The following is a 25,712-nucleotide window of genomic DNA, read 5'->3' on the forward strand; positions in this document are numbered from 1 at the left end:
CATCTGAGCGAAGTCCCGGCTCCGATGCCTTCCGGAGGCCGGGGAGCGTTTCCGCGACTGGGCTGTGCAGCCGCGAAAGCAGTCCCCGGCTACCGGAAGCCGGGGACCGCTTTCGCGGCTGCACAGCCCAGTCACGGAAACGCTCCCCGGCCTCTGGAAGGCATCGGAGCGAAGTCCCGGCTCCGATGCCTTCCGGAGGCTGGGGAGCGTCGCGAAAGTGCTCCCCGGCCTCCGCAAAGACATCGGAGCGAAGTCGCTCCGATGCCTTTGCGGAGGCCAGGGAGCACTTTCGCGACTGGGCTGTGCAGCTGCGAAAGCGGTCCCTGGCTTCCGGTTGCCAGGGACCGCTTTCGCGGCTGCACAGCCCAGTCGCGGAAACGCTCCCCGGCCTCCGGAAGGCATCGGAGCCGGGACTCCGCTCCGATGCCTTTGCGGAGGCCGGGGAGAGTCGCGAAAGTGCTCCCCGGCCTCCGCAAAGGCATCGTAGCGAAGCCGCTCCGATGCCTTCCGGAGGCCGGGGAGCGTTTCCGCGACTGGGCTGTGCAGCCGCGAAAGCGGTCCCCGGCTTCCGGTAGCCGGGGACTGCTTTCGCGGCTGCACAGCCCAGTCGCGGAAACGCTCCCCGGGCTCCGGAAGGCATCGGAGCCGGGACTTCCGGTAGCCGGGGACTGCTTTCGCGGCTGCACAGCCCAGTCGCGGAAACGCTCCCCGGCCTCCGGAAGGCATCGGAGCCGGGACTTCGCTCCGATGCCTTTGCGGAGGCTGGGGAGCCGCGAAAGCGGTCCCCGGCCTCCGCAAAGGCATCGGAGCGAAGTCCCGGCTCCAATGCCTTCCGGAGGCTGGGGCTTTGCTCTGATGCCTTTGCGGAGGCCGGGGACCGCTTTCGCGGCTGCAGCCCAGTCGCGGAAACGCTCCCCGGCCTCCGCAGAGGCATCGGAGCGAAGCCCAGCCTCCCCGAAGGTATCCGATGCCTTTGGGGAGGTTTGGCCTTCGCTCCGATGCCTTCGGGGAGGCCGGGACTTCGCTCCGATGCCTTTGCGGAGGCCAGGGAGCACTTTCGCGACTGGGCTGTGCAGCTGCGAAAGCGGTCCCTGGCTTCCGGTTGCCAGGGACCGCTTTCGCGGCTGCACAGCCCAGTCGCGGAAACGCTCCCCGGCCTCCGGAAGGCATCGGAGCCGGGACTCCGCTCCGATGCCTTTGCGGAGGCCGGGGAGAGTCGCGAAAGTGCTCCCCGGCCTCCGCAAAGGCATCGTAGCGAAGCCGCTCCGATGCCTTCCGGAGGCCGGGGAGCGTTTCCGCGACTGGGCTGTGCAGCCGCGAAAGCGGTCCCCGGCTTCCGGTAGCCGGGGACTGCTTTCGCGGCTGCACAGCCCAGTCGCGGAAACGCTCCCCGGCCTCCGGAAGGCATCGGAGCCGGGACTTCCGGTAGCCGGGGACTGCTTTCGCGGCTGCACAGCCCAGTCGCGGAAACGCTCCCCGGCCTCCGGAAGGCATCGGAGCCGGGACTTCGCTCCGATGCCTTTGCGGAGGCTGGGGAGCCGCGAAAGCGGTCCCCGGCCTCCGCAAAGGCATCGGAGCGAAGTCCCGGCTCCAATGCCTTCCGGAGGCTGGGGCTTTGCTCTGATGCCTTTGCGGAGGCCGGGGACCGCTTTCGCGGCTGCAGCCCAGTCGCGGAAACGCTCCCCGGCCTCCGCAGAGGCATCGGAGCGAAGCCCAGCCTCCCCGAAGGTATCCGATGCCTTTGGGGAGGTTTGGCCTTCGCTCCGATGCCTTCGGGGAGGCCGGGCCTTCGCTGCGGGCCTCCAGGAGGCATCGGAGCGAAGGCCCGGCCTCCCCGAAGGCATCGGACGCTCAGTAGACCTCCGGCACCTCGGTTTACTAACTTCCGGGTTAGGATAGTTCGTAAACCGAAAGTTCGTAAACCGAGGTGTTCGTAAACCGAGGTGTATAAATAATAAAAGTATTATTATTACCATTTTCTACCTTTTCAAGACCATAAGAAATTACACGCTACAACTACCATAACATTCCACTTTCTTGTGAATGGAAATAACATACATGAGCCACTTTGGCTTTTTTCGTATTGTTTTATAGGACTAGGAAAAGTGGGCAGGATAATGCTCTCATTTTTTTTGCCACTAGGGGATGCATGTTAGGAGTATTAGCAAGTGATAGAAAGGCAGAAGAGTGGGGGGGGAATGCTATTTGCCTTCATAATAACTATTTTTTTATTTAAAAAAAATGGAACGTTTACCTGTGTCTTGGCGTTTCATTTCCAAAAAGTAGTTCTGTGTTCATTTTAAGCTAAATGATATCTTTTATATGAAACAAAGTGTTAACCTAAGTTTGTCCGTCTGTTCTGTAGGCTTAACCCATGTGGTTTTTCTTACCTAGCTTCAGAAATGGAACAACTAAAGATTAGCCCAGCTGCTATGTTGGAGGATGAGATCACGTGGTTGGATAACTTTGAACCTACCCGTGCAGCTGAATGTGAAACCAGTGAAGCTGACAATGTGTTGTTGGCGGGACATTTGAGGCTCATTAAGACCCTCCTGTCACTTTGCGGAACAGAGAAGGAAATGCTAGGTAACTTGCTTTCAGTGCTTAGTTGTGTCATTACAGTGTTAAACCTAGCGATTTCTTCCTTGCTGCTGAGATCCCTCAGGCTTCAGATCACCAAAATTCCTAATATGTCAGGTCAGGCTGCTTGCATCTGGTTGCCATGGGCAACAAGAGTTCTAATTTTCACAGTGGAAAGAGAATGGTTCTTCCCTTCCTTTGTGGAGCAAGGTTTAAGCTTTTGGGCAAATAAGCAATTGCAGCAAATTTGGCAGTATGAACAACTATCTCTTAGGACAGGCATCCCCAAACTGCGGCCCTCCAGATGTTTTGGCCTACAACTCCCATGATCCCTAGCTAACAGGATCAGTGGTCAGGGATGATGGGAATTGTAGTCCAAAACATCTGGAGGGCCGAAGTTTGGGGATGCCTGTCTTAGGATAAGACCTGAGTGAACAGAGGTTGTCTCACTTTCCCGCCTGCTTAGAACAGACTTCAAATAGCAGTGGTCTTAAATGAAAATTATTTGCTGTTTTTCACATTTGATTCGTGGTGCTTTGGTCATAAACTAGATAATTGGAACAAGAACAACAGTTCTCTGGGGTGCGGAGGGCGGATAGCTATATGTGTAGCTTACAATAAAACAGGAACAGCATGTAGTGCCATTTGATAATCCTTGCTTAGTTATTGTAGTAATGGGAGGGAAAACTGGTGGTGGTGCTCTTTAAATACAGTGGAGCTATCTGTTCTGACTGGCAGTAAAACCTTTCTCACTTCTGCTTCCTATGACCTGTTTAAGTGGAGATGATAGAGAAAAGCATGATCCCTCACTGGACACCTTTTTCTTGCATGATCATTTGTTATAAATCCTGTAACGGTCAACATTGAACATAGTGTTATTCCCTTTATAGGTTCGTCTTTGATCAAACCATTATTAGATGACTTCCTCTTCCGAGCATCTAGGATTATTCTGAACAGCCATTCTCCAGCTGGCAACGTGGCTGCCACTCAGCAAGACTTTCATCCAAAGTAAAGAGTGCATGAGTACTTTTGTTGTATTAAACAAAGAAGCACAGAGGGCTCGGATCTACCACCCTTGGTCAATCAGCTTTGTGCAGAATGGAACAATTTTCTTTTTTTTAAAAAAAAAGACATTAAAATAGACTTTATGAGTGTGTGCCAAGAAATTAAATAACTTGAGAATAAATGTGGTTCCTAAGAGAGGCTATTAAGAAACATATTGAAATACTACTTAATTATAAATCATCTATATTGCTCTCATGTCCTTTATTACATTTTTAGAACATGATGTTCCATATCTGTGGAGAATCACATTTCAGATTATTGAAGATTAAGCAATGTTGTAAATGCTCTTCCAGAATTATTTGTTTTACTGTGCATAATTTGAATGGCTATAGTTGGTCCATTGCAAAATCCAAAAGGCTCAGTTGTTTTAAAAAGCAAAGCTCAATCCCTCTTTCAGAAGTACAAAGGCATCTGAACAATTTATTGGACCATAGGGCAGGTGTAACTAACCCGTGCATTATCACAGTCCATAACTCCCTCAAAATGTTGAATGAATACCCAGAAACAAAGAAATCGGGTTAACTGTTTTTGTAAATTTCTCTTAGGGGTATAACTTTATTTAGCCACTGAGATTGGGATTTTATGCAGAAATCTAAGTACTTTTCTGCTTAAGTGTCATTTTATTCACATCCCAGAACCAGCCTTCCTTTGGGAGGGAATGATAAGCACATAGACTTTTTTTTATTGCTTGCCTGCCTCTGCAAAATAAATAACATCCACTGGTCCAGGAAATAAAAATGCGCTGAACGGTTTTTAAATTGGACTGCACAGATGGGCATTAAACTTTACTTGGATTCCCTTTGGCAACTATTGGAAGTAGGTCATTGATATATCGTGCTAGTATGAAAAGTGAATATGCAGCATGAACAGATTCTTTTTGCTCCCTTCTAGGTGCAGTACAGTGAATAGCCGATTAGCAGCATATGAAGTGCTGGTGATGCTGGCAGATAGTTCGCCTTCAAATCTACAGCTTATTACAAAAGAGCTGCTCTCTATGCATCACCAGCTTGATCAAGCTCTTTCCAAGGAATTTGATGTAAGTGGGTTACTTCAATGGAAGTGATTTTTTTCACTACAGCTCCGTATATATGAAGCTAAGTGTCAGATCTTCAGAATGGATTAAATAATGACAGTCATAGAATCATAGAATTGTAGCGTTGGAAGGAACCATAATGAGTACTTTTAGAAAGTCCCTTGGATATTCAGTTTTTCAAATAAATATATCCATTAACGCTTTAAATCTTCTGTGCTACAAATTTATGCTCTCTGCCTCCGTATTTTCCAGTATCTCCCACCTGTAGACGGCCGATCCATTTCAGGATTTGTGGGGCTAAAAAATGGAGGTGCAACATGTTACATGAATGCCGTCTTCCAACAGCTCTATATGCAGCCAGGACTTCCTGAGGTATTTTTTATTTACTGTTCTTAAAGCAAATTCTTTTGGGATGCCTGTTAGCTTCACACATATAGTATGGACTCTGGGAAGGAAGGAGTGCTGAATCATGAAAATGGGCCACAACTCTGAGGTAAATCCAAAACTACCTAGTTCAGAAATTACAAGGCTGAGATTCATATGTAGAGTAAATGAGGGGATCTCTAACCTTGGTGGTGGGGGTTTGGCTCTGAGGCACATTTAGAAATCCAAAACTTTCTAGGACACCATAAAATGCCCATGTCATAGAATAAAAACTGTTGACACTCACACAGGCAAAACACTTGTGTGGATGACAAAATACAGGCAAAACAAACTTGCAGCATCCCCAGAAAAACACATGCATCACAAAATAAACACAATAAAAACCAGGCAAAACATGCACACCCCAACAGCGACAAAAAAGCATAACGTTGGAAATAATTAAAAGCAAGGAGAACACCCAGCCCCAAACAAGAAAAGCAAATCACACACAAACACAAGCACCAAAAACAAAACACACACACACAATTGGTCCATCATCCCAAAGCCTCCCAGACAGCAGCAGGATTCCTTTTCTTTTCTGAAAAGGTTTGGAGGCTAAACACAGAGCTGGAGCTTGCTCCCACTCTTTCCCCTTCCTTTGAAGAATACCTCTGGGTATACCCACATGGGCCATAGTTGGGGCACATTGGCATTTGAAGCCCAGGCTCTTGCTCTGCTTTGCTTGGAGGGCAGATAAGGGAGCCTTGTGATTTCTCCTCCATCCAGTTCCTATAAGGGGCTAGAATGAATTCCAGTCCTTTGAGGTAGTGCACTTTGGTGAGAAGCCTCTCAATGAGGCCAGCCATGTCACCCTATTCTTCATCCCTTCCATCTTCCTAACCAGTATGCTTGTTGAAGGTGGGAACAGCTAATAAGGAAGCTCTGGGTATATTGAATATTGATATTAAATACCTTGGTTACTGCTCTTATCCGCTCCTGTCAAAACTGAACTGTTCCTCAGTGTGATGCATTTTCAATAACTTTCCTTGCCATTTGTTTCCAAAGGCATTGCTTTCGATTGACGATGACATGGACAATCCCGACGACAATGTGTTCTATCAAGTTCAGTCACTCTTTGGTCACTTAATGGAGAGCAAGCTGCAGTATTACATACCTGAAAATTTCTGGAAGGTAATTCTCCCCACCCCCAATTTTAACATGTAGATTTAGGTCTAAACATACTGAAATGCAGCAATACTAAAAGGGCTCTTATCTGTTTGAATATACAGTCATACCCTGGTTTTCCAACAGCTTAGTTCTCAAACATTTTGGCTCCCAAATGCCACAAACCTGGAAGTGACTGTTCCGGTTTGCAAACTATTTTTGGAAACTGAACGTCTGACAGGGCTTCCACAGCTTCTGATTGGCTGCAGGAGCTCCTGCAACCAATCAGAAGCCGTGCTTTGGTTTCTGAACATTTTGGAAGTTGAATGGACTTCAAGAACTGATTCTGTTCGACTTCCAAGGTACGACTGTAATATATAGTTCTCCCTATTGGTCACAATCCAGTGGTGCAGATCACGGGGGTGTTCTCCTCTCCTTCCACTGAGAGGCAAGCTTTTTCCAGGGATCTAAGATGCATCTGCTGCTTTCCCTTAAGAGTCTCAGTATCTTAAAGCAGTGACTATGGAATATATTTTAATATTTTAGATCTTCAAGATGTGGAACAAGGAACTCTATGTACGTGAACAACAAGATGCTTATGAGTTCTTCACAAGTCTTATAGATCAGATGGATGAATACCTCAAGGTTATTTTTATGTTTGTTATGGTGTTATAATTACACAGCAATTCTTTTCATTAACAGCCGCTTCATGTACAATCTAGTTGCTATTAGCTTTTTTTTTTTAATCTCTTACAGAAAATAGGACGAGACCAAATATTTAAGAACACTTTCCAGGGAATCTACTCTGATCAGAAAATCTGCAAAGACTGTCCTCATAGGTGGGTGAGTTTTAACTAGGTTATTCCTAGTTACAGGTAGCCTGCTTGGGAAAAAGAACTCTTAATGTTAACTACTGGGCTCAACCATTTCTATCCTCCCTTCCCTGGATTATGTGGGAGAGGAGCCTGATCATTTCTCAGTCAGTGCATTACATTAGATTTCTCATTTATTTTCTCAAGCCTTTATAATTCTCATAGGTTAGGGTTAATATGAGTCGTTGCCAATTCTTCATTTTTAAAAGTAGAAATAAAACACAGCAGCTTGGTTGCAAATACTGAAAATATGTTCCCAGCAGATGATGTCTGACTGGGAAGTCTCTTTCCCAGCCCTTTCTCAACCTAGTGCCTTCCAGGTGTTTGGGGCTACAACTCCCATCATCCCTGATCATTGGCCATGTTGAGTGGGCCTGATGGGATTTGGAGTCCAAAACTTCTGGAGGCTACCAGGTGAGGGGAGGCTGTCATAGATCTGTTTCTATGGCACCTGCCTCCCCTATCCTATATGACACCCCCACCCCCATTTTCTTGTCAATATGGTTAGTATTGCATCTGTAATTATAATACTACTTAATTCTTCACAAATAGTAACCATGGTTAGTTTTTAAGCAGCAAACCCTACACCAGGATTGAAATTGCAGGGAGGATAGGATGGAGCCATGAGCCTATATATAGGCTGCCATCTTACAGCACAATCCAAACTCAAGATCCTCTGGGATAAATGGGTTTGGTTCTGGCAGATTTTGGGCTTCCTCAGCTGGGGATATGCTGACAAAAGTCTTTCACCCTTTCAGAGCCCAGAGGGTTGCCGACAGAAGTCTCAAAAAAGGGAGGCAGAGGTGGAACAGGGCAAGGAGAGACTTAGACCTTTTCCAAACCCCTTGCAGTTAAGTCATGTGGCCTCACAACCCGGCAGAACTTAGCCAGCAAATGGGTGATGTGAATCATATTCTTCCTTCACAGAGCTGGAAATAGGCTTAACTTAAGCCGGTATAAATTAAGATTTTCTACACTTAAGATTGCTCTGTAAAACCATCAAAGGAGATGATAAGCCTCATGTCTGCAGTGGGTTTAACTGTTAAAGATATTGCCAAAAAGAGACATCTCTTAAACCGAGAAACAATAGAGCTGGTAGTATTGCACTCTAACCCTTTTTCATTATCCTCTTTGGTGTAGGTATGAACGAGAGGAAGCCTTTATGGCTCTCAATCTAGGAGTCACTTCATGTCAAAGCCTGGAAATTTCATTGGATCAGTTTGTTAGAGGAGAAATTCTGGAAGGAAGTAATGCATATTACTGTGAGAAATGTAAAGAAAAGGTAATGCTTCCCCCCACTCCCCTGGTGACAGTTAAAATACCTGTGATATTCTAAGGGAGAGACAACCCAAGATGTGTTAGTACACTTAGAGATCTGGAGAATGAGTCTAGTTCAAGCCCTCAAGTTTAATGTGTGCTTGTTTTTATCACATTGATACTCTGCGCTTCCTTCGATGAGTACTGGGGTAGTATATATATATGCCGGGGGGGGGTCACTTCAGAATATTGGTGTTCTGGGCAAAGCAGAGACAAAATATTTGTATGTTTGAAAGTTTTTGCCTATGACAAAAGGCGCGTACTAAATGATTTGATAAGGAATTAGTAGTTAGTCTTTAGAAAATAGTTTCCCTGCTCTTTGATTCTATCAAGCTAAATCCATAATTGTAAGAACACTTCTCTACAGTGAGCAGGAAGTATGCATTCCCTGATGCTAAAATGAGTAGCTGGAGGTGACTCTCTTCTATTTTTAAGAGAACTACAGTAAAGCGGACATGCATTAAAGCTCTGCCTAGCTTGTTGGTGATCCACCTCATGAGATTTGGATTTGATTGGGAAAGTGGACGTTCCATTAAGTACGATGAACAGATAAAGGTAAGCACAGCTGCTTTTTATTTCTCTAAAGGCATTTTCTGGAACAGAATCTTTACTTCTCACCATTATTTATTCTGTTCCAAGTATCCATATAGCCCACGGTGTATCTCTGTCCCTCTGATAGGCCTTTGATGTTACCTGCCCTAACTACTAATGGTGCTTGCAGAGTTTCAAAAGAAGTGAATGTGACTTGCTTTCTGAGCTGAGGTCCATAATCTTCCTCACTGGAAAAAATCGGAAGCTCCATGAAGGGCAGGGGGTTGGACTGGATGGCCCTTGTGGTCTCTTCCAACTCTATGATTCTATGCTGAGTCCTGGAAAAACAGGCAAACCTTCTGGTTTGCTCTATGACTTTCTGCATCCCATAAACTATTTCCTGTGTTCAACCTTTAAAGGTTAGGCACCCTGTGTTTTAGGTAATTACAGGAGGTTTATAAACAAGTAATAGGGCTCAGGTTTAAATTTAATCTGAAGTGCTTCCTTTCAAACAGTTCCCCTGGATGCTGAACATGGAACCCTATACAGTTTCAGGAATGGCCCGGCAAGATTCTTCCTCAGAAGTTGGTGACAATGGGCGACACATAGATCAGGGAGGTGCAGGATCCCCCCGGAAGAAGGTGGCCCCAACAGAAAACTATGAGCTGGTTGGGGTGATAGTGCACAGCGGTCAGGCCCATGCAGGGCACTACTATTCCTTTATCAAAGATAGAAGGTAAGGAGAAAATCTGCTGCGGAGGAACTCTACTAGTTCTTTGCTTGAGTGCTTTAAAACGGGTAAGACCATGCAGTGTTAAAATTGCAAACCCCTCTTGGCAAATGCATCATTTTTGTATAGCCCTTTTTAAAGCTCTGTATGAAAGTATACCAGTATGCTTGAAAGTTTTTGCAAATGTAATGGGGTAGCTCTGGCTTAAAACAAAACCAGAATCTTCCTTTCAATGGATGCATGTGACAGGAGGGATGATCTTCGTTAAGCTTTGAATCATTGTTTGAAACAGGCTGGTGGTGAATGTGTCTGCCATCTTGCTGTGATTTCCGATTTGTTTTGTTCCATATTTGATTTTAACATGAAGTCATTCTCAATGCAGATTATCTCTCTGGTAGCCATGAGAATTGGAAAGCTATTAGGAAACTTTTTTGAGGTTTTTAAGCCATCATCTTTGACAGTGAACATGGCTTGTGTTTCTGTGTGTTACCAACAGGGGATGTGGAAAAGGAAAATGGTTCAAATTCAATGACACAGTTGTTGAAGAATTTGAGTTGAATGATGAAACTTTGGAGTATGAATGCTTTGGCGGAGAGTATAGACCCAAAGTTTATGACCAGTGTAAGTATAAATTTTGTGTTCCATTATCACTTTTCCCTGCATCTTACTTACTTCAGGGCTGAGTTACAGGATCACAGTCGCTGATGTGGATTTTCTAGAAAATGTGGAATTGATTTATTTTCTTGTGCCCCTAAATTGATGAGGGATCAGTGCACATTTGGATTATGCAGCCTGCACTTGGTTTATAAATTCATTTTATGTTATGCTGGGAAAATATCAAGGGTGACATCCAAACTTGCACAATCAGGTTGCCCTTTCCTCTCCTCCCCTTTCAGCCCCCCTAAAATATGTTGTAGAAGATCCATCCAACCCATATTGTTCCAAAGATTATTTTTTTAAATGCGCTGAAAATAAAAAGCAAACCAAAAAAGAAACTTACATTATCTGTTCCAGCTCTTTCATGATAACCTGAGTTTCCATTTAGCAAGGTTTTTCGAAGGCAGGTTCAGAATTCTCAACCTTTTGCTTAAAAGTTGCACAAACGTCTGTGAAAGTTTGGCATCTGTCTTCAGAAAAAATTAATCATATTACTGACATACAGTATGGCTGCTGTCCTATTGTTTTTTATTCTTTTCATATGGTTCCTTAACAAATTGGGAACTGAAGAGTGTAGCTGGTGTGATCAGAGTTGCTACACAAACACATGCTTTTTCTACGCAGAAGGCATTTCCATGTAGGAAGCAACGTGAAACGTGCGTGTGATGTGTAGTGCATTGCTTCTACGCATGTATCCATAGCTTGGCAGCACATTCACACACACACACACACACACACACACACACACACACACACACAGTGAAGCTTGCATGCATATCAGTGCTGTGCTGTTTCCTGCACATACCTGCTTTTCTTGGCCGGGGGGGGGGGGCAAAATGTTTTATGTGAAACGGAAGTGAGCCACCTGTCTTTGGAAAATAAAATACCATGGAAATGTTATCATTTTTTCAGCAGCTGTGTCTGATGACCACAGTTACTTCCCCCCCCCAATTGCTTGTTGGTCCCCTTAATCAGCAGTTTCCATTAACAACTGCCTGAAATTTGTAGTTATGCCAGTATTCCTGCTGCAAGAGTCAGGTCAGTCAACTATAAGGATATCTCTTCTTCACAGCAAATCCATATCCTGATGTTCGCCGCCGCTACTGGAATGCCTACATGCTCTTCTACCAGAGAGTCTCTGACCAGAACTCGCCAGTTTTGCCAAAGAAAAGCAGAGTTAGCATTGTGCGTCAGGAAGCTGAGGACCTGTCTTTGTAAGTTTACCTGCCTCTAACCCCAGTTATTTGATCCCTGCACAAGCAGAACATCTTGCTTCTCTCCCCCCGCCCCAATTTTTTTCTTCTCTCTCTCTCTCTCTCTCTCTCTCTCTCTCTCTCTCTCTCTCTCTCTCTCTCTCTGTGTGTGTGTGTGTGTAAGTGTAAGTGTAAGTGTAAGTGTAAGTGTAAGCTACTTAACCAGAAGCTTATTCCATGAGGGACCTCTGCAGAATTTATAATCTTCTGTTCAGAGGAGTACTCTTGAGGCTATAATTTGGTTATGCATAAGCTCAGGTCAGCTTCTATGAGTATGTTTATGACTAGGGGCATCCAAGACATTTAGGAGGTGGCTACTGTATGAAGGAATAGGACTGTACAAGCTACAGTATTGAAACTTTTTAAAGGTATAACCTTGAAAAAGTAGAACATAACCATTTGGGGGCAAATACTTGCACCGTGAAACTCAAATCCTGCTAAAATGGCCAAAAAACATTTAGTCAGAGAAACCTTTGGTTTTCTCTTTACCTTGTTTCATTTTTTCCCATTAGCAGGGGGCTGGGCAGCTGTCTCTATGAAGCCTGTTTTCATTATGAAAAGGAAATGGTTCAGTTCTGAACATCATTGGGTCTTACAGATAACAGTGTATTAGTAGTAGCAGAAGCAGAACTATGAGAGAGGGATTAGCAGGTTTTTGAATGCATGGGAGCATCTGTTTAGAGCTATGTACTCAGCACCACAGCAGTAAACAACCCTGGAGACCTAATGAAGGAGGAGAAGCTACACTGGCTTCTTACAAAGCACTGCTCCACAGCCTGCTGCCCTAGCAAAGGATGCAGGATTGTTGCCATAATCGGCCATATAATGAGTTCAGGCCTTCCATACGCAGAACGTAAAGTTATTATCAAATGTGCGTTGCTAGATGCACAACATACTTGAGAACTTTGGCTTTGCACTTTGTCAAGCAAATTTTCAGCATTGAGCTTGCATGCATTTTATTTCCCAGGTCTGCTCCATCTTCACCAGATGTTTCACCACAATCATCGCCACGGCCTCATAGACCCAGTAGTGACCGCTTGTCCATCTTGACCAAGCTGGTCAAAAAAGGGGAGAAAAAAGGCTTATTTGTAGAGAAAATGCCGGTTCGGATATATCAGGTAAACAGTGTTAATGGCAGCTAGATAACATTATGAAAATGTAAGGTATTCACAAGCTCAATAGAGAAAATTCTATTTGTAATTGATATAGGTATATCTTTTACTCTCTGAATTGTTCTGGAGCAAAACAAAAATCAAAATTTATCTCGTACATTTAGAGGTGACACTTCATTTTAAAGCTATTCAAATGAAGACCATTTCCTCATGTTGTAGGAATCAATAATCGATAAATTAATCACATTTTGTGAAGAAATAGTTCTCTCTTGTAAGCCTAATGTCTGTCATTTTCAGTTGACAACTCAATTATACCTGCCCCTTTGTGTACATTTGCCAACACTATAACATAGAATAATAGGTTGTAGGTTGGAAAGGGACCCCAAGGGTCATCTAGTCCAACCCCCTGTAATGCAGGAATCTCAGCTGAAGCATCAATGACAGAAAATCATGTGAAAGTTTACTTACTGTTTTATGGCACTGTAGTAAATGTGAGTTCTATTTTCTATTTATTTTGCTGGTAATTCTTCACATAGAATTTGCCATTAAATCTCACTGCTGCAGCACACTGAGCCTGATGTTTTCAGTGAGCCTTTCCAGTATGACTTGATTAGCTTGGTGATAATTACAGCTAATTCAGCCCAAATAATGCCATTTCAAACATACAGTACAGTTTGAAATATACATTGCTTCTAACATCCTGCATTTAATGATGCTTTTGTTTTAAAAATGTAATATTTTCTTTAAGATAGATTTAGAAATTATAAACATATCCTTGACTTTTAGTTCTAAATCCAGGCATATGTTGTCATTGCAGATGGTGAGGGATGAAAACCTGAAGTTTATGAAGAACAGAGATGTCTACAGCAGTGACTATTTTAGCTTTGTTTTATCATTAGCTTCGTTAAATGCTGTGAGTGGTGAATTTTATCTTTCAGATACTAACTGAAGTAAATTGCTGAGGCTCAGTGGAGGCAGAACAAGATAAACTGTCCTTATTGGGAAGAGGGGGGGAAATTAAGACTATCCAGCAGCAAACTTCTTTTTGAAAAATGAATGCATTGTTGATATAGCATACTATGGCATCTTTAATTACTTAACTGCAGTAAGACATATGTTCAGTCCGTGGTTATATCTTTTAGGGGTGTTCATTGCCTGTGTGTGGGCCAGATAACAGGGTGATTTGTGGGGCTGCCCTCCACCAAGTTGGATCAAGGATCCCACAGAGCTTTATGTTGTTCTGTCACATTGTTTCTATACTTTTTTTTTCTCATATATCTATGTTTTCCTACATCTCTTTGCAAGAAGTGAGGCTGTCCAAAATGATGATGAAGGGCTCTAGATTGTGTTTTTTGTCAAAGCACAGCAGTGTAGGACTTTTAAAGAAGTAAGAAGCTACTCATACACATATATGTTAACTCCTGTGTTCCTCTGCTTTAACAAAGAAAACTGAAACACCAAAACTCTGCAGCCAACATTTTAGACCCTGTAAGGCTTATCGTAGGCCTGCAAAACCCATCAGAGGACACAACCACTGGAATGAAAAGGCTGGTATGAAGCCTTTAATACACAGTCCTTTAATTATTGTATGAAGAGAAAAGGCAAGAGACAAATACCTGCTTTTACCCACCCCTGTAAATTTCATCCACTTTGGTCAAAAGTGGGGGGGGGGCATACAATTTTTTGATTCTCCATTATAGTGAATGGGAACTTCAGAATTTTGTTTACACAAAACCAAAAACATAGAACAAATCAAATAGCAGGAAGCAATTTGAAAATGGATCAGAATTTTAAAACACATACAGTTACAAGGCAAATATTGAGGCCACCGCACACACTGATAGTTTGGTTTGAGCTAAAGAGGAAGGTCCAAAAAATGAGGAAAAGTTTGTGCTGGATCGCAGCTGCCAGAGCATAATCCAAGGGACAGAAGCTGTTTTTCCTCTTTCTTTAAACACCAAGGAGCTTAGTAGAAGAGTGGAAGTCACCAGACATTTGACAAAGCCTTTTTCTGAAACCTCGGTTAATTCTCTTCACCTTCTCGTGCCATCCTAAAACTATTTTGACACCATCTCAGTTCCAGTCTGAAAACTGTGTTTAAGAATTTTATCAGAAAGACCAGTACTTGTGGTGTTATGTGATGCACTTTCTTTTTCTTAGACAAAGTTAAAGCACCCCCATTATCCATCTATGGCAAGAGTAAGTTTACAACTAGCAGTCCAGTTCCTCTTCCAGACGTGTCTGCGAACCAAGAAAAAACTCAGGTACCACTTTTAAAAGCTTTTTAAAAGAGAGAAAACATATATTTCACATATTGAAGTCTTGCTGACCTTGCTGTGATTGTTTTTTGTGTGTTTTTTTAAGGGCTGACATAGAAGAATGGATTGCAACCATTGATGCTTTGGTTTCTAAAAGTTTTGAAGCTTGTCAATGGTTGGTTGAATATTTAGTTGAGGCAGAAGGGCGAGAGCTCATTAAGTAAGTATCAACATAAGTACACAAGTTTAACTATTATATACTACTCGCTTATCCCCATTAGAGGAATGTACCCAAAATTTTGTATACTTGGATGAATAAGCCATATGAGAGAATGATCTACTTGTGAAGAGGCAGATAGCCTTTTAGATATATTTTCTGGCAGGAGTTTTAAATATAATTTATGACATGAATATAAAAATTGCTTGATCCATTAAGTGCACAGTGAGTCAGAGAGAGAGAAAGAGAGAGAGAAGCTTGTGTCTGCTCCAAACGACAAGCTCTCTCACACTGAATGACTTTCAGTGGAAAGCCTATCTACATTGCTTTAGGCAGTCAATTACTGCTTCCTTTTAATCTGTCTATTTTGTTATGGTATTAAATCCTGCTGATTTGAAGAATTCCTGTCAGACGCACATAGATATCATTTACATTCTATGAGGCACCTTCAGTTTGGCTATTAAGTGACCGTATCCAGTCTTTCTACTCTCGAAGAAGTGTAAATATTGGATTTCACACTTGAGTAAAAGGCAGGGATTGCAGATTTCTACTAGCACATGAGAGAGATGGATTCTATCGCGCATCTTCATTTTTACTGCATGTGTGCATTTTTCAGGACTTTTCTGCTGGAATGCAGTGTAAGAGAAGTGCGAGTTGCTGTAGCCACCATTCTTGAAAAAACCTTAGACAGTGCCTTGTTTTATCAGGAAAAGGTCAGTAATATGTAACTGCTGGTATGCGAAACATTTCATTGCACTTCAGATAATTGAAGGCTGCTGCTTCATGAATGCTATATATTACTTCTTCCCCACCCCTCCGCCGCCCTTGCTCTTCTATCTTATGTCTTTAGTCTGTTCACTACCAGAATCTTGTGACTAGTTTCAGACCTTTGCAAATCCTATGGTTCTGTGATGGTTTTGTCTAAGTGCGGTATTGAGTGTTGTGAGAAACTCCTACTTGAAAAAATAAGTTTCTGTTCTTATGGCTGCAGAGATCCATTTGAGAATGTATGGCGACATTTGGTAAAATCTCAAGAGGTGGTTGGTGGTCAGAGGAAGAGGCTTAAATGTCCTGCCTCGCTCCTTGCATACACACGCCCCAAAGTTGTTGTCGCTGTGCTCAATACCGAGCTTTTTAAGCTTGAGTGTTTTTACTTAAATTTGCTGAGCCAGTGGTCAGACTTGAAAGTGTTATAGTCCTTCTAAGAGTGTATACACTGACACCCTTCTTAAATAAAATTATTTTGTTCTAAGGATATGTGTGAGTCCTGAAATGTATGTAATAGAATTGTTCAGGGTGTTAAGGAAGCCATGCCCAATGGCCAGCTGAACCAAGCTGCCTGGCATTTGTCTTAAGCAAGCCTAATAAATCCATAGGCAATAGGTGCCTTTTGTACTTATTGTTAAATGGGCCTTAATTAAATCCGCCTTAATACAAGATCTCCCCATCTCTACTTTTCAACAGTTGAAAAGTCTGCATCAGTTAGTGGATGTGCTGCTTGGCCTGTTGGACAAGGACGTCCCTGAGAACTGCAAAAACTGTGCCCAGTACTTCTTCTTGTTCAACAATTTTGTACAAAAGGTAAACCAAATACTCTTCCACTTCTCTCTTTATTTGCCCTATGTCCTAGGACAAATTTATGTTATGGGTAAACATTACCATTATCACATAAAGGTCGATTATTTTTCTGGATTCCTTATATAGCCATTTACAATTTAAACCTGTTACAGTAGGTGCTCAAATCAAGCCCTATTGACTGGAGAGCATGCCTTTCCCCAGGTGCTTTCCAGTGCTCTGCTGCAGTCTTTAGGGCATGTGTTTCCAGCTGTCAGGGCATCCTATTGTTACACTGGTAGGCAAGCAAACCTGAAAGAAAAAAATATCTGCAAATCACAGGGGATCTGGTGCTGTAGAGCCATTCAGAACCCTGCCAGTCAGTAGTATTTAATTTAATCATATGTGTTTTTGGAAAGTACGAAGTGTAATAAGGAACCATAATCTAAAATGTGCAGGCATGCTCTGCATATGGAAACAGATGTGACCCTATGTTCTGTTTGTCCTTTCACAGCAGGGTATAAGAGCTTGTGATCTCCTTCTCAGGCATTCTGCCTTAAGACATATGATCAACTTTCTCCTTGGTCCTAGCCGTCAGAATAACCAGGTAATGAGAGGTGCTTAATATCATCCAGTAGTCTGGGTAGAATATTTGTGTTGCCTTCAAATTCATATACTCAGTTACAGAAACTACCTATTGGGCTTAAAACCATCCTTGCAAGCCATCGTGAACTCTGCCTTCCAATTGCCACCACTGCTCCTGTACCTTGAGACCCTAAGAGAAGCAGCCAAGGAAATTTAATCTCTGAGCTCATCTTCCCCCTGCAACAGTATGTGCAAGAAAACAGCCAGACTCCCTGCAGCTGCTTCCCTTGGGCCCAGCTCTGCACTGCCAGCAGCATTTGAGGCAGGAGGGAGGGCAGAGCCATGTGTCTGGCTTGCCTTGGCAGCTGCTGGTACCAACTGCCTCAAGCCTGTAGGTGGCTCAGCACAACTCAGCCCCGTCCTGGACTTGCTGCATGCATTGCTCTTGGAATACCCTGCCAATTATTGGGACAAGTTGCTGATAGAAGGCTTTTTGCATTAATCAAACAGAAACGGGTGCCTACTTACAACTCAACCCGATTCATGGTGTGATATGCCAAGGTTCTGCTGTACCATAAAACTGAGTCTACCTTGGAAACTCAAAATGAGTTTTCCATATACAGTAGTAACCTATACTTTGCTACTAGTATATGAACACAGTTGCCGCTTACTCAAAGCAAGCGGCAACTGTGTTCATATACTAGTAGCAAAGTATAGGTTACTACTGTATATGGAAAACTCATTTTGATTGGTTTTATAATTGATCTTTCCTTAAAAAAATAAGACACAATACTGAAAAGTATATACATGCAATGATGTTTAAACAGGGCTTGCAAAATAATCTTCTACTGTTTTTTTTTAAAATATTGTTTAACAAAAACAGAATCGCAGATGGAGTTCAGCACAAGCACGAGAGTTTGGGTTCCTCCATAATACCGTGGCACTGCTTGTTTTGCACTCTGATGTCTCATCACAAAGGAATGTGGGTAAGTATTTTATTTCACAAAGTTACCGGTAAATGGCCGCTGTTAATAATTCAGCTTGGCAGATCTTCAGTAAGGGGATTAAACTTCCTCAGTTTTTCCCCTAAGAGCAATTCCTGGTTTTCAGTGACTATTTGGAAGGAGTGTACACCAGCCACAATATTCAACTTTTTATCTGCAGCTTTGGGAAGCAGCCTGATCTGTTGGGAGCCAGTCTTTCCAGTTCAACCCATTGTTATTCAGAGCAGAGCCAAATTAGATCTGTTAAAAATTAAGCTCCGTTTTCTCAACCCATTCATGATAATGGGGAATCTAAAAACAGCTGTAACTGTCTTCCCTTTTCACAGAAGTGGGTTAAATTTGCCAGTGGGTCTTTGCTTGAAGGACCCTCCAGAGTGGATTAAGCCTGCAAAACGTAGGCATTTATATCCAGGGGACACCTAAAGGTTAGATTCTTTTCCAATCAAAGGACAAGTTATACTTTTTTCATTTTCTTCCAGAATTGGGTGAAATTTGTAGGCACAGTCACCCTTTCTGTGAGGGAATGAAGCTTCACAGTGCTTCTCCCACAAGGACAGATGTGACCATTTTAGGGTGGGCACACTAGGAATTGCGGGTGAAGAAAAAAAGTGCTAGATTCTCAGGAAATACTGAGTGTGGGGAATGCCACCCCTAGCAAAGACCCTAGTCCCCAAATGGTGGTTGTTAGGGGGTTGAGCTTCTGCCTCCCACAGACATATTCTCTTCTCCCAAAGAGACTTGCATGGAAAGGGGTTTCTGCAAAACAGCACAAATCTCTAGGAAAAAGGGGATTTCTCCCAGCAAGGACCTGTTACCGTAAGGGTCAAAGGGCTGGTCTTCGGGACCTTTCCCACTTACTTTGAGGCATACAATGGAGATCTTTCCATTCTCTTGCATAGAGGAAAACCTGTAAAGAAATAGCTTTCAACCCCTCCTCTAAATATCTGGAGTGTTCTGGGAAAAGAAATCAGTGTTTCAAAGCTAGACCTGTTTCTCAGATTCCACCACCTCTCCACCCTTCCGAGCTTTGGGAGTTTCCCCCAGTCAGCTTGACTTAGTTTCTGGGAGGCTAGGGATGGGAATCAAGGCCACAGAGCCACCTGGAGTCTTAGGGCAGGGGTCCCCAAACTAAGGCGTGGGGGCCGGATGAAGCCCAATCGCCTTCTAAATCCAGCCCACGGACGGTCCGGGAATCAGCATGTTTTTACATGAGTAAAATGCATCTCTGGGTTATTTGTGGGGCCTGCCTGGTGTTTTTACATGAGTAGAATGTGTCCTTTTATTTAAAATGCATCTCTGGGTTATTTTTCAGCTCCTGGTCTGTGTGTTCTGCATTCACCCCTTAGCATTACCACCTCTGGGCCGCTCCTGGCCCTCCATGAAGAAGTAGAAGCTTTACTGTTCCTGCCTGAGGGGAAGCCTTATTTAATGGAGGTAATAATCATCATCATCTATTATTTAAACCCCACCCATCTGGGCGGCTTCCAACAGAAAAATGAAATAAAATAATTGATTAAGCATTAAAAGAATCCCTAAACAGGGCTGCCTTCAGATGTCTTCTAAAAATCTGGTAGCTGTTTTTCCCTTTGACATCTGGTGGGAGGGCGTTCCACAGGGCGGGCGCCACTATCGAGGTAAACTACTGTTTTACGCCTATAAATTACGAGGGTTGGGTTGGGTCTTAAATGTGAAGAACATTTTAAAAAAGCAATTCTACAAGCTTCCCAAAAGCTGGATTTTTTATTTTAAGAAAGAACAGCTGCCTAATCTGACTCTTTGTGTTTCTTCATTAGGTGATGTATGCATTAAGGGAGCTAACTGGATCGCTGCTGGTCCTCATTGAGATGGTGGTGTACTGCTGCTTTTGTAATGAGCACTTTTCCTTTACCGTGCTGCATTTCATCAAGGTAAGGAGAAACCAGACAGGGTACACTTTCAAAACACGGCCTGTTCTACGTTGGTGCCTGAGGCATGTGTGTGCATGCATGTCTGTGTCCGTAGTAGCTCTGTGCAGTACAGAATCAAATTGCCTGTTGCATAACCTACATATTAAAGGTAAAGGGACCCCTGACCGTTAGGTCCAGTCGCGGACGACTCTGGGGTTGTGGCGCTCATCTCGCTTTACAGGCCAAGGGAGCCGGCGTTTGTCCGCAGACAGCTTCCAGGTCATGTGGCCAGGATGACTAAGCTGCTTCTGGCGAACCAGAGCAGCACACGGAAACGCTATTTACCTTCCCACCGGAGCGGTACCTATTTGCACTTTGGTGTGCTTTCAAACTGCTAGGTTGGCAGGAGCAAGGACCGAGCAACAGGAGTTCACCCCATTGCAGTGATTTGAACCACCGACCTTCCGATTGGCAAGCCCTAGGCTCTGTGGTTTAGACCACAGCGCCACCTGTGTCCCATAATCTACGTATTGGCAGATGCCAATTCTTCAGAATCAAAGAGCTGATTTGCACTTCACTGTACACATTAGCTATTGGAGCACATGAAAAGGTTCTGCAAAAAGGTATGAATAGCCAGCGCTTCTGTCATATTCCTCCATGCATTCATAGACAGAGGAATGCATATTAATTGCATTTATATCCCACCCTTTTTGCCAAGGAGCTGAGGGTGGCATGCTTGGTTCTTCCCTTCCTCAATCCCCACAACAACCCTGTGAGGTAGGTTAAGCTAAGAGACAGCGACTGGCCCAAGGTAACCCAGTGAGCTTCATGGCCAAGTGGAGATTTGAACCCTGGTCTCCTAGGTCCTAGTGCAACATATTTCATATTTATGAATGTAACATGCTAGCTTTTATGAGAACACAACTTTTATATTTGAAATGACAAAAAAAATGCTTAGAGTTTTCAGGAAGCAGGAGATCTGTATATATTTTAGCTCAGAGTTTGTACTCCCCTCACTTGCCTCTCTAATTTTCCTATTTTATACATTTTGTTCTTGCTGCCTGTCGTCTAGCACCCTTTCCTTTGAACCAATGCTCTTCGGAGAAAAAAAAATCACAAATAAAGAATTTGTGAACAAATGGGGGAGGGGTGTTTAAATGTATTTCTCCTATGACACAAGCTTCTGATAAAAGTACAAATACCTAGCCCCTACCTTGTTATAATTTAGGGAGTTTTAAAAATGCAAAATCATAAAAGAATTAATCTGATATTCATGTACGTGCCCTTCCACCTGCTTAAATCTGCGTCTTCAATTTACAGAATCAGCTGGAGACTGCTCCACCCCATGAATTGAAGAACATCTTCCAGCTTCTTCACGAGATCTTGGTAACTGAACAAACCTTAATACCAAACAGGGTTTTTTCCTTGTTTGTGTTATGCCTTTCACTCAGTCAATATGCATTAGAGCATAGATGAAAATGCCAAAAACGAAACTAATTTCTACAACCAATGTATCTTATGTCCATACAGATTTTCCCTTACCTGGTTTTTTGCAGTGCCATAATATTATTTGTCTTGCTAACATAACAATGGATATAATCTAGCCAGGGTAGAATTGAGAAAAAGCCCTTTTGTGCAGGCAGAAGTCCTTGCACTAGTGGAAAGACTTCATTGGATACAAGCAAGAAATGTATAACTATAAGATAGATTCCAAGTGTCTGTATAAACAAATGGCTCTGTTCCTTTTCACAGATTATTGAAGATCCTTTGCAAATAGAGCGGGTCAAGTTTGCATTTGAGACTGAAAATGGATTGCTGGGTGAGTAAACCTGCTGTGAGGCGTTAATGGATCCAAAGAACCTTGTAGCTAGTTCTATGCATGCAAGGAGGACTTGCTTTTTCTCAGCTTCCTGGCAAATCACTTTGAAATTGTGGGAAACTTCCAAAACACATAATTGGCAGTAAGAAAATCAATGGCTTAAATCCAGTGGTCACACAACTGGAAGGCAGGTTACACAACCAATCTTCCTCTTCTTTCCACCTGAAAACTCTCTAGGGGGGTGATGGGACTGTGTGATACAGAGTAGCAATGCGGGAGAGGAGAATTCCCCCCTTCCAGTGACAATGGAAGCCCCACTAGCACCATTTAAAAAAAAAAACTTCTGGACAGGGTTTTCATTTTGTACAGAAGACTGTGGGGGGAGGAAGATCATTTGCGTAAGCAGCCTTACACTTTCACAGCTAATGGACACTGCCCACAATCTCTGTCCTTGAATATATTCAAGTGAAGAATTAGAAACAAATTTATGTGTGAATTCAAAAGGAGCTATTTCTTTTTATTGTGAAGACTTGATTCATATAGAAACTGAAGTGCTTTTTACCATTTTGACAACTACGTCAGAAGCAAAAGAACAGAAATCCTGTAGGTAACAGTGGGGGGGGGGTATGTTGGTAACCAAGTTTCATCATCTTTAATTGGTCTTTTATAACTTAGGTTGTAATCACACAGCTCATTGCATGTTTTAACTAGAAAGGGGATCTTAACATTTTGTTGTTTTTAAGTAAGACATGAATCATAGGCTAAATTCATACGTTGCACCAAACTATGGTTTTGTCTAAGTTAGCGAACTGTAGTTACAGCTAGGTGCTGCACAATGAAAGTGAGAAATATTTATGAAAAACTCCCTGAAATGATGATTTGTCTGTGGAACATTTTGAAACTACAACCATGGTTTAGATTCTACACTTTGGTTAGTGGTCTGACATGAAGCCCAAACAAGGACGTAGAATCAAATCTCCCTGCTTTACAGCAGGGCCCACTCCTGAAGTCTTTAATACTGATTAATCACCTTTCTTTTCCTTTAACAGCACTGATGCACCACAGTAATAACCATGTGGACAGCAGTCGCTGTTATCAGTGTGTCAAATTCTTGGTCACTCTTGCTCAGAAGTAAGTATAACAGTGAAGTGGAAGTCGGTGTGTTCTGTTCTTATTAAGTCACGTGCTTATAAGAAGCAGCTGTGTCTTCAGCAAGCCTTTGCCAGTTCTCTTTTATCCTTTTTCAGGCCCAAATAAAATGTGTAAGATTTATTTATAATCTAGATAAAGGGTCTGCTTCTTGTGAACCAGTGATCCAGTAAAGACTAGTTGTATGGATACCTAAAGAACGTTCAATGCTGTGCATTCACTTGCATTGTAATAGTAGTAGGCTCAAAGAAAACACTGTACAGAACAGCAAATATGAAGCCTGTGTTGTTTGAAAAATAGTGATGTTCTGTCATTTGTAAAAAATCGTCCTGTCACTGCAATGTATCATAGGGGAAAGGCTTGCAAATAGTCACTCAGCTGACTGACTGTGACAAGAAAGAATTGCCCCTGTGTGACAAGGAAGGAAAGCTTTTGTAAACTGGAAGAATTTGTACTTTGGAGAAGTTCTGAAACATTGGACTCCATCCTGCTCTGTATTGCAGCACACAAGCAAAGACAGTGAATTGCACAGCCAGACAGTTCATAAAGTATGAAAAGGGAGTGTGATCCTAATTTACCTTTAGATAAATAGTTTTAATAATTTGCTTTGGATTTCAAAGGTGCTCTGCTGCTAAAGATTATTTCAAGGAGAATTCCCATCACTGGAGTTGGGCTGTACAGTGGCTTCAAATAAAGGTAATTTAAACCCTTTCTTATTCACGTGACTATAGTACTGTTCCACAGTTTCCATTAACGGATGCTTTCATATTTCTCTAGATGTCTGAACACTACTGGGCTCCACAGAGTAATGTATCCAATGAAACCTCAACCGCCAAAACCTTTCAGCGCACTATTTCTGCACAGGTCAGCCTAAATTTGACACTCTTTACACGTAATCTCTGTGGGCTGTAGTTACCGTGTGTGCGTGCGCGTGGTTATACAAATATAATGAAAATGGTATTGCTGTCTAGCATTTTGGCTCTCGTGTGCAGAACTCTCCTGTCTAATTACTATGTAACATTGGCTGATGATTGCCTAGTTTTATTTATGAAAAGCACAGCAAACTTGGTGCACAAATGCCTCAAGCTACATGCGTGTATGCATACATTGCCAGTCTTCATAGGCTTGAAATTCATTAGCATGACTGATTTTTTAATAATTTCAAGTTGCCCATTGCTTTAAACATTGAAACAAGACTGAAGTGCCATAACTTTCCAGTTTGCTCTTTTAAAAAATAAACCTCATACAGCAGGGGTGGGGGACCTTGGGGCCCAGGAGCCAAGTCCAACTCTCCTACCCTCTCCGCATCTCTGTTCTGCTTTTGCATTTGGAGTGCTTTGGCCCGGCAGTGTCCCTGAACAGAAGATGAAGACTGTGTGTGAACTAGCCTACTATGCAAAGGTGAAAGCTGTGTTTGTTGCTCCTCCCCCTTTTGCTTCTGGCTCCGCCCTCCACTGCCATGTGGTCTCCCAAGGTTGAGCGGAAGGGACTATGGCCCACAGGCTAAAAAAAAGGAGCCCCTGCCATGCATTATAGCAAGGGATTTTTGTTAAGTCTCCTATATGAGATCACTACCATGCTCTTTAAAAAAAAAAAAACCTGTTTGCCATATTTGAACCAGTGCCAATTTATGCTTGTTTGCAGGTATTGCATTTCTTTTCCCTGGTGAGCAGCAACATTGTGTAAAAAGTATTTACTTGGCTCTTAAGTCCTGTGTTTTTCCTTTAGGACACGCTGGCATATGCCACAGCCTTGCTGAATGAGAAGGATCAATCAGGAAGCAGTAACGGATCCGAGAGCAGCCCAGCCAATGAGAATGGTGGCAGACATCTACCACAGGTAAAGGACAAGGTTGTTCTGAGTCCGTAACCTGCATGCTTGCCTCTGTTGGCATTGCCTCTTCAAAGCTGAGTGACTAATACTTAGGAAAAGGTTTGATTTCCGTTCACCGTGCTTACTTTGCATAACCTGATGCTGAAAACTTTCGAGGGCTCCTACCACCTTGAATTCCACCCCAGAAGCTCACCTGTTTTATAATGAAATAGTGGTTGTTTTCTATAGACGGCCATAATTCCCATTCATGCATTCAATAAGCTGTGAGAGTGGTCACTTGACTTGAGAGTCTCGCAGAGACAGCTTCATATAGAAAGTCATTTGTGCAAGTAGCTCCCCATGTGGTTCCAACTAGTTTTAAACCCCACCCAGTGCAAATGAATTGAGCTTGTGCATTCTCCCGTCAACAGCTGAAATGTAAACTTTTGTAAGCCAGGTAGAACCTTACCACCTGTCTTCCTCAAGAACAATTTGTAATGTTCTTTGTTTTAAAGCCCTTGTTGCCCAGCTTGATTTGACTTCAGGCCAGTCTAGCACCAAAGAGTGATGAGCACAAAGCTTCAGAATACTGAAATACTTCGGTAACAGGCACAGAACAGTTTCACAGTATAGCCAAGATAGGTTTGATACTAGCCTGGTTTAAGATGCATCTGTTTCTAATCAATATAGTGGAGTTCTTAAGCACATTACTTTCTGAGATGAAATTCACACCCTCAGACTTTAAAGAACT

General features: G+C 43.0%; 1 protein-coding gene across 2 annotated transcripts in view; it reads left to right on the forward strand.

Annotated features, from left to right (window-relative positions):
• USP24 (ubiquitin specific peptidase 24) overlaps positions 1–25,712 on the forward strand; it is an 82,067-nt gene that overhangs the window by 53,995 nt on the left and 2,360 nt on the right. For both annotated transcript variants that reach the window (XM_035123913.2, XM_035123914.2), the window contains exons 39-66: positions 2,395–2,586; positions 3,471–3,588; positions 4,537–4,681; positions 4,931–5,050; positions 6,107–6,232; positions 6,752–6,850; positions 6,962–7,044; positions 8,218–8,359; positions 8,830–8,949; positions 9,441–9,661; positions 10,152–10,276; positions 11,385–11,526; positions 12,533–12,683; positions 13,495–13,590; positions 14,838–14,941; positions 15,042–15,155; positions 15,769–15,865; positions 16,617–16,733; positions 17,221–17,313; positions 18,175–18,277; positions 19,608–19,729; positions 20,089–20,202; positions 21,502–21,567; positions 21,934–22,000; positions 23,050–23,131; positions 23,770–23,845; positions 23,927–24,013; positions 24,878–24,988. In XM_035123913.2, coding sequence (XP_034979804.2) covers positions 2,395–2,586; positions 3,471–3,588; positions 4,537–4,681; positions 4,931–5,050; positions 6,107–6,232; positions 6,752–6,850; positions 6,962–7,044; positions 8,218–8,359; positions 8,830–8,949; positions 9,441–9,661; positions 10,152–10,276; positions 11,385–11,526; positions 12,533–12,683; positions 13,495–13,590; positions 14,838–14,941; positions 15,042–15,155; positions 15,769–15,865; positions 16,617–16,733; positions 17,221–17,313; positions 18,175–18,277; positions 19,608–19,729; positions 20,089–20,202; positions 21,502–21,567; positions 21,934–22,000; positions 23,050–23,131; positions 23,770–23,845; positions 23,927–24,013; positions 24,878–24,988 — 3,233 coding nt within the window. The remainder of the gene's footprint in view (positions 1–2,394; positions 2,587–3,470; positions 3,589–4,536; positions 4,682–4,930; positions 5,051–6,106; positions 6,233–6,751; positions 6,851–6,961; positions 7,045–8,217; positions 8,360–8,829; positions 8,950–9,440; positions 9,662–10,151; positions 10,277–11,384; positions 11,527–12,532; positions 12,684–13,494; positions 13,591–14,837; positions 14,942–15,041; positions 15,156–15,768; positions 15,866–16,616; positions 16,734–17,220; positions 17,314–18,174; positions 18,278–19,607; positions 19,730–20,088; positions 20,203–21,501; positions 21,568–21,933; positions 22,001–23,049; positions 23,132–23,769; positions 23,846–23,926; positions 24,014–24,877; positions 24,989–25,712) is intronic.

The sequence above is a fragment of the Zootoca vivipara genome, chromosome 7 (assembly GCF_963506605.1).
Source record: "Zootoca vivipara chromosome 7, rZooViv1.1, whole genome shotgun sequence".
NCBI classification, from domain to species: Eukaryota; Metazoa; Chordata; class Lepidosauria; order Squamata; family Lacertidae; genus Zootoca; species Zootoca vivipara.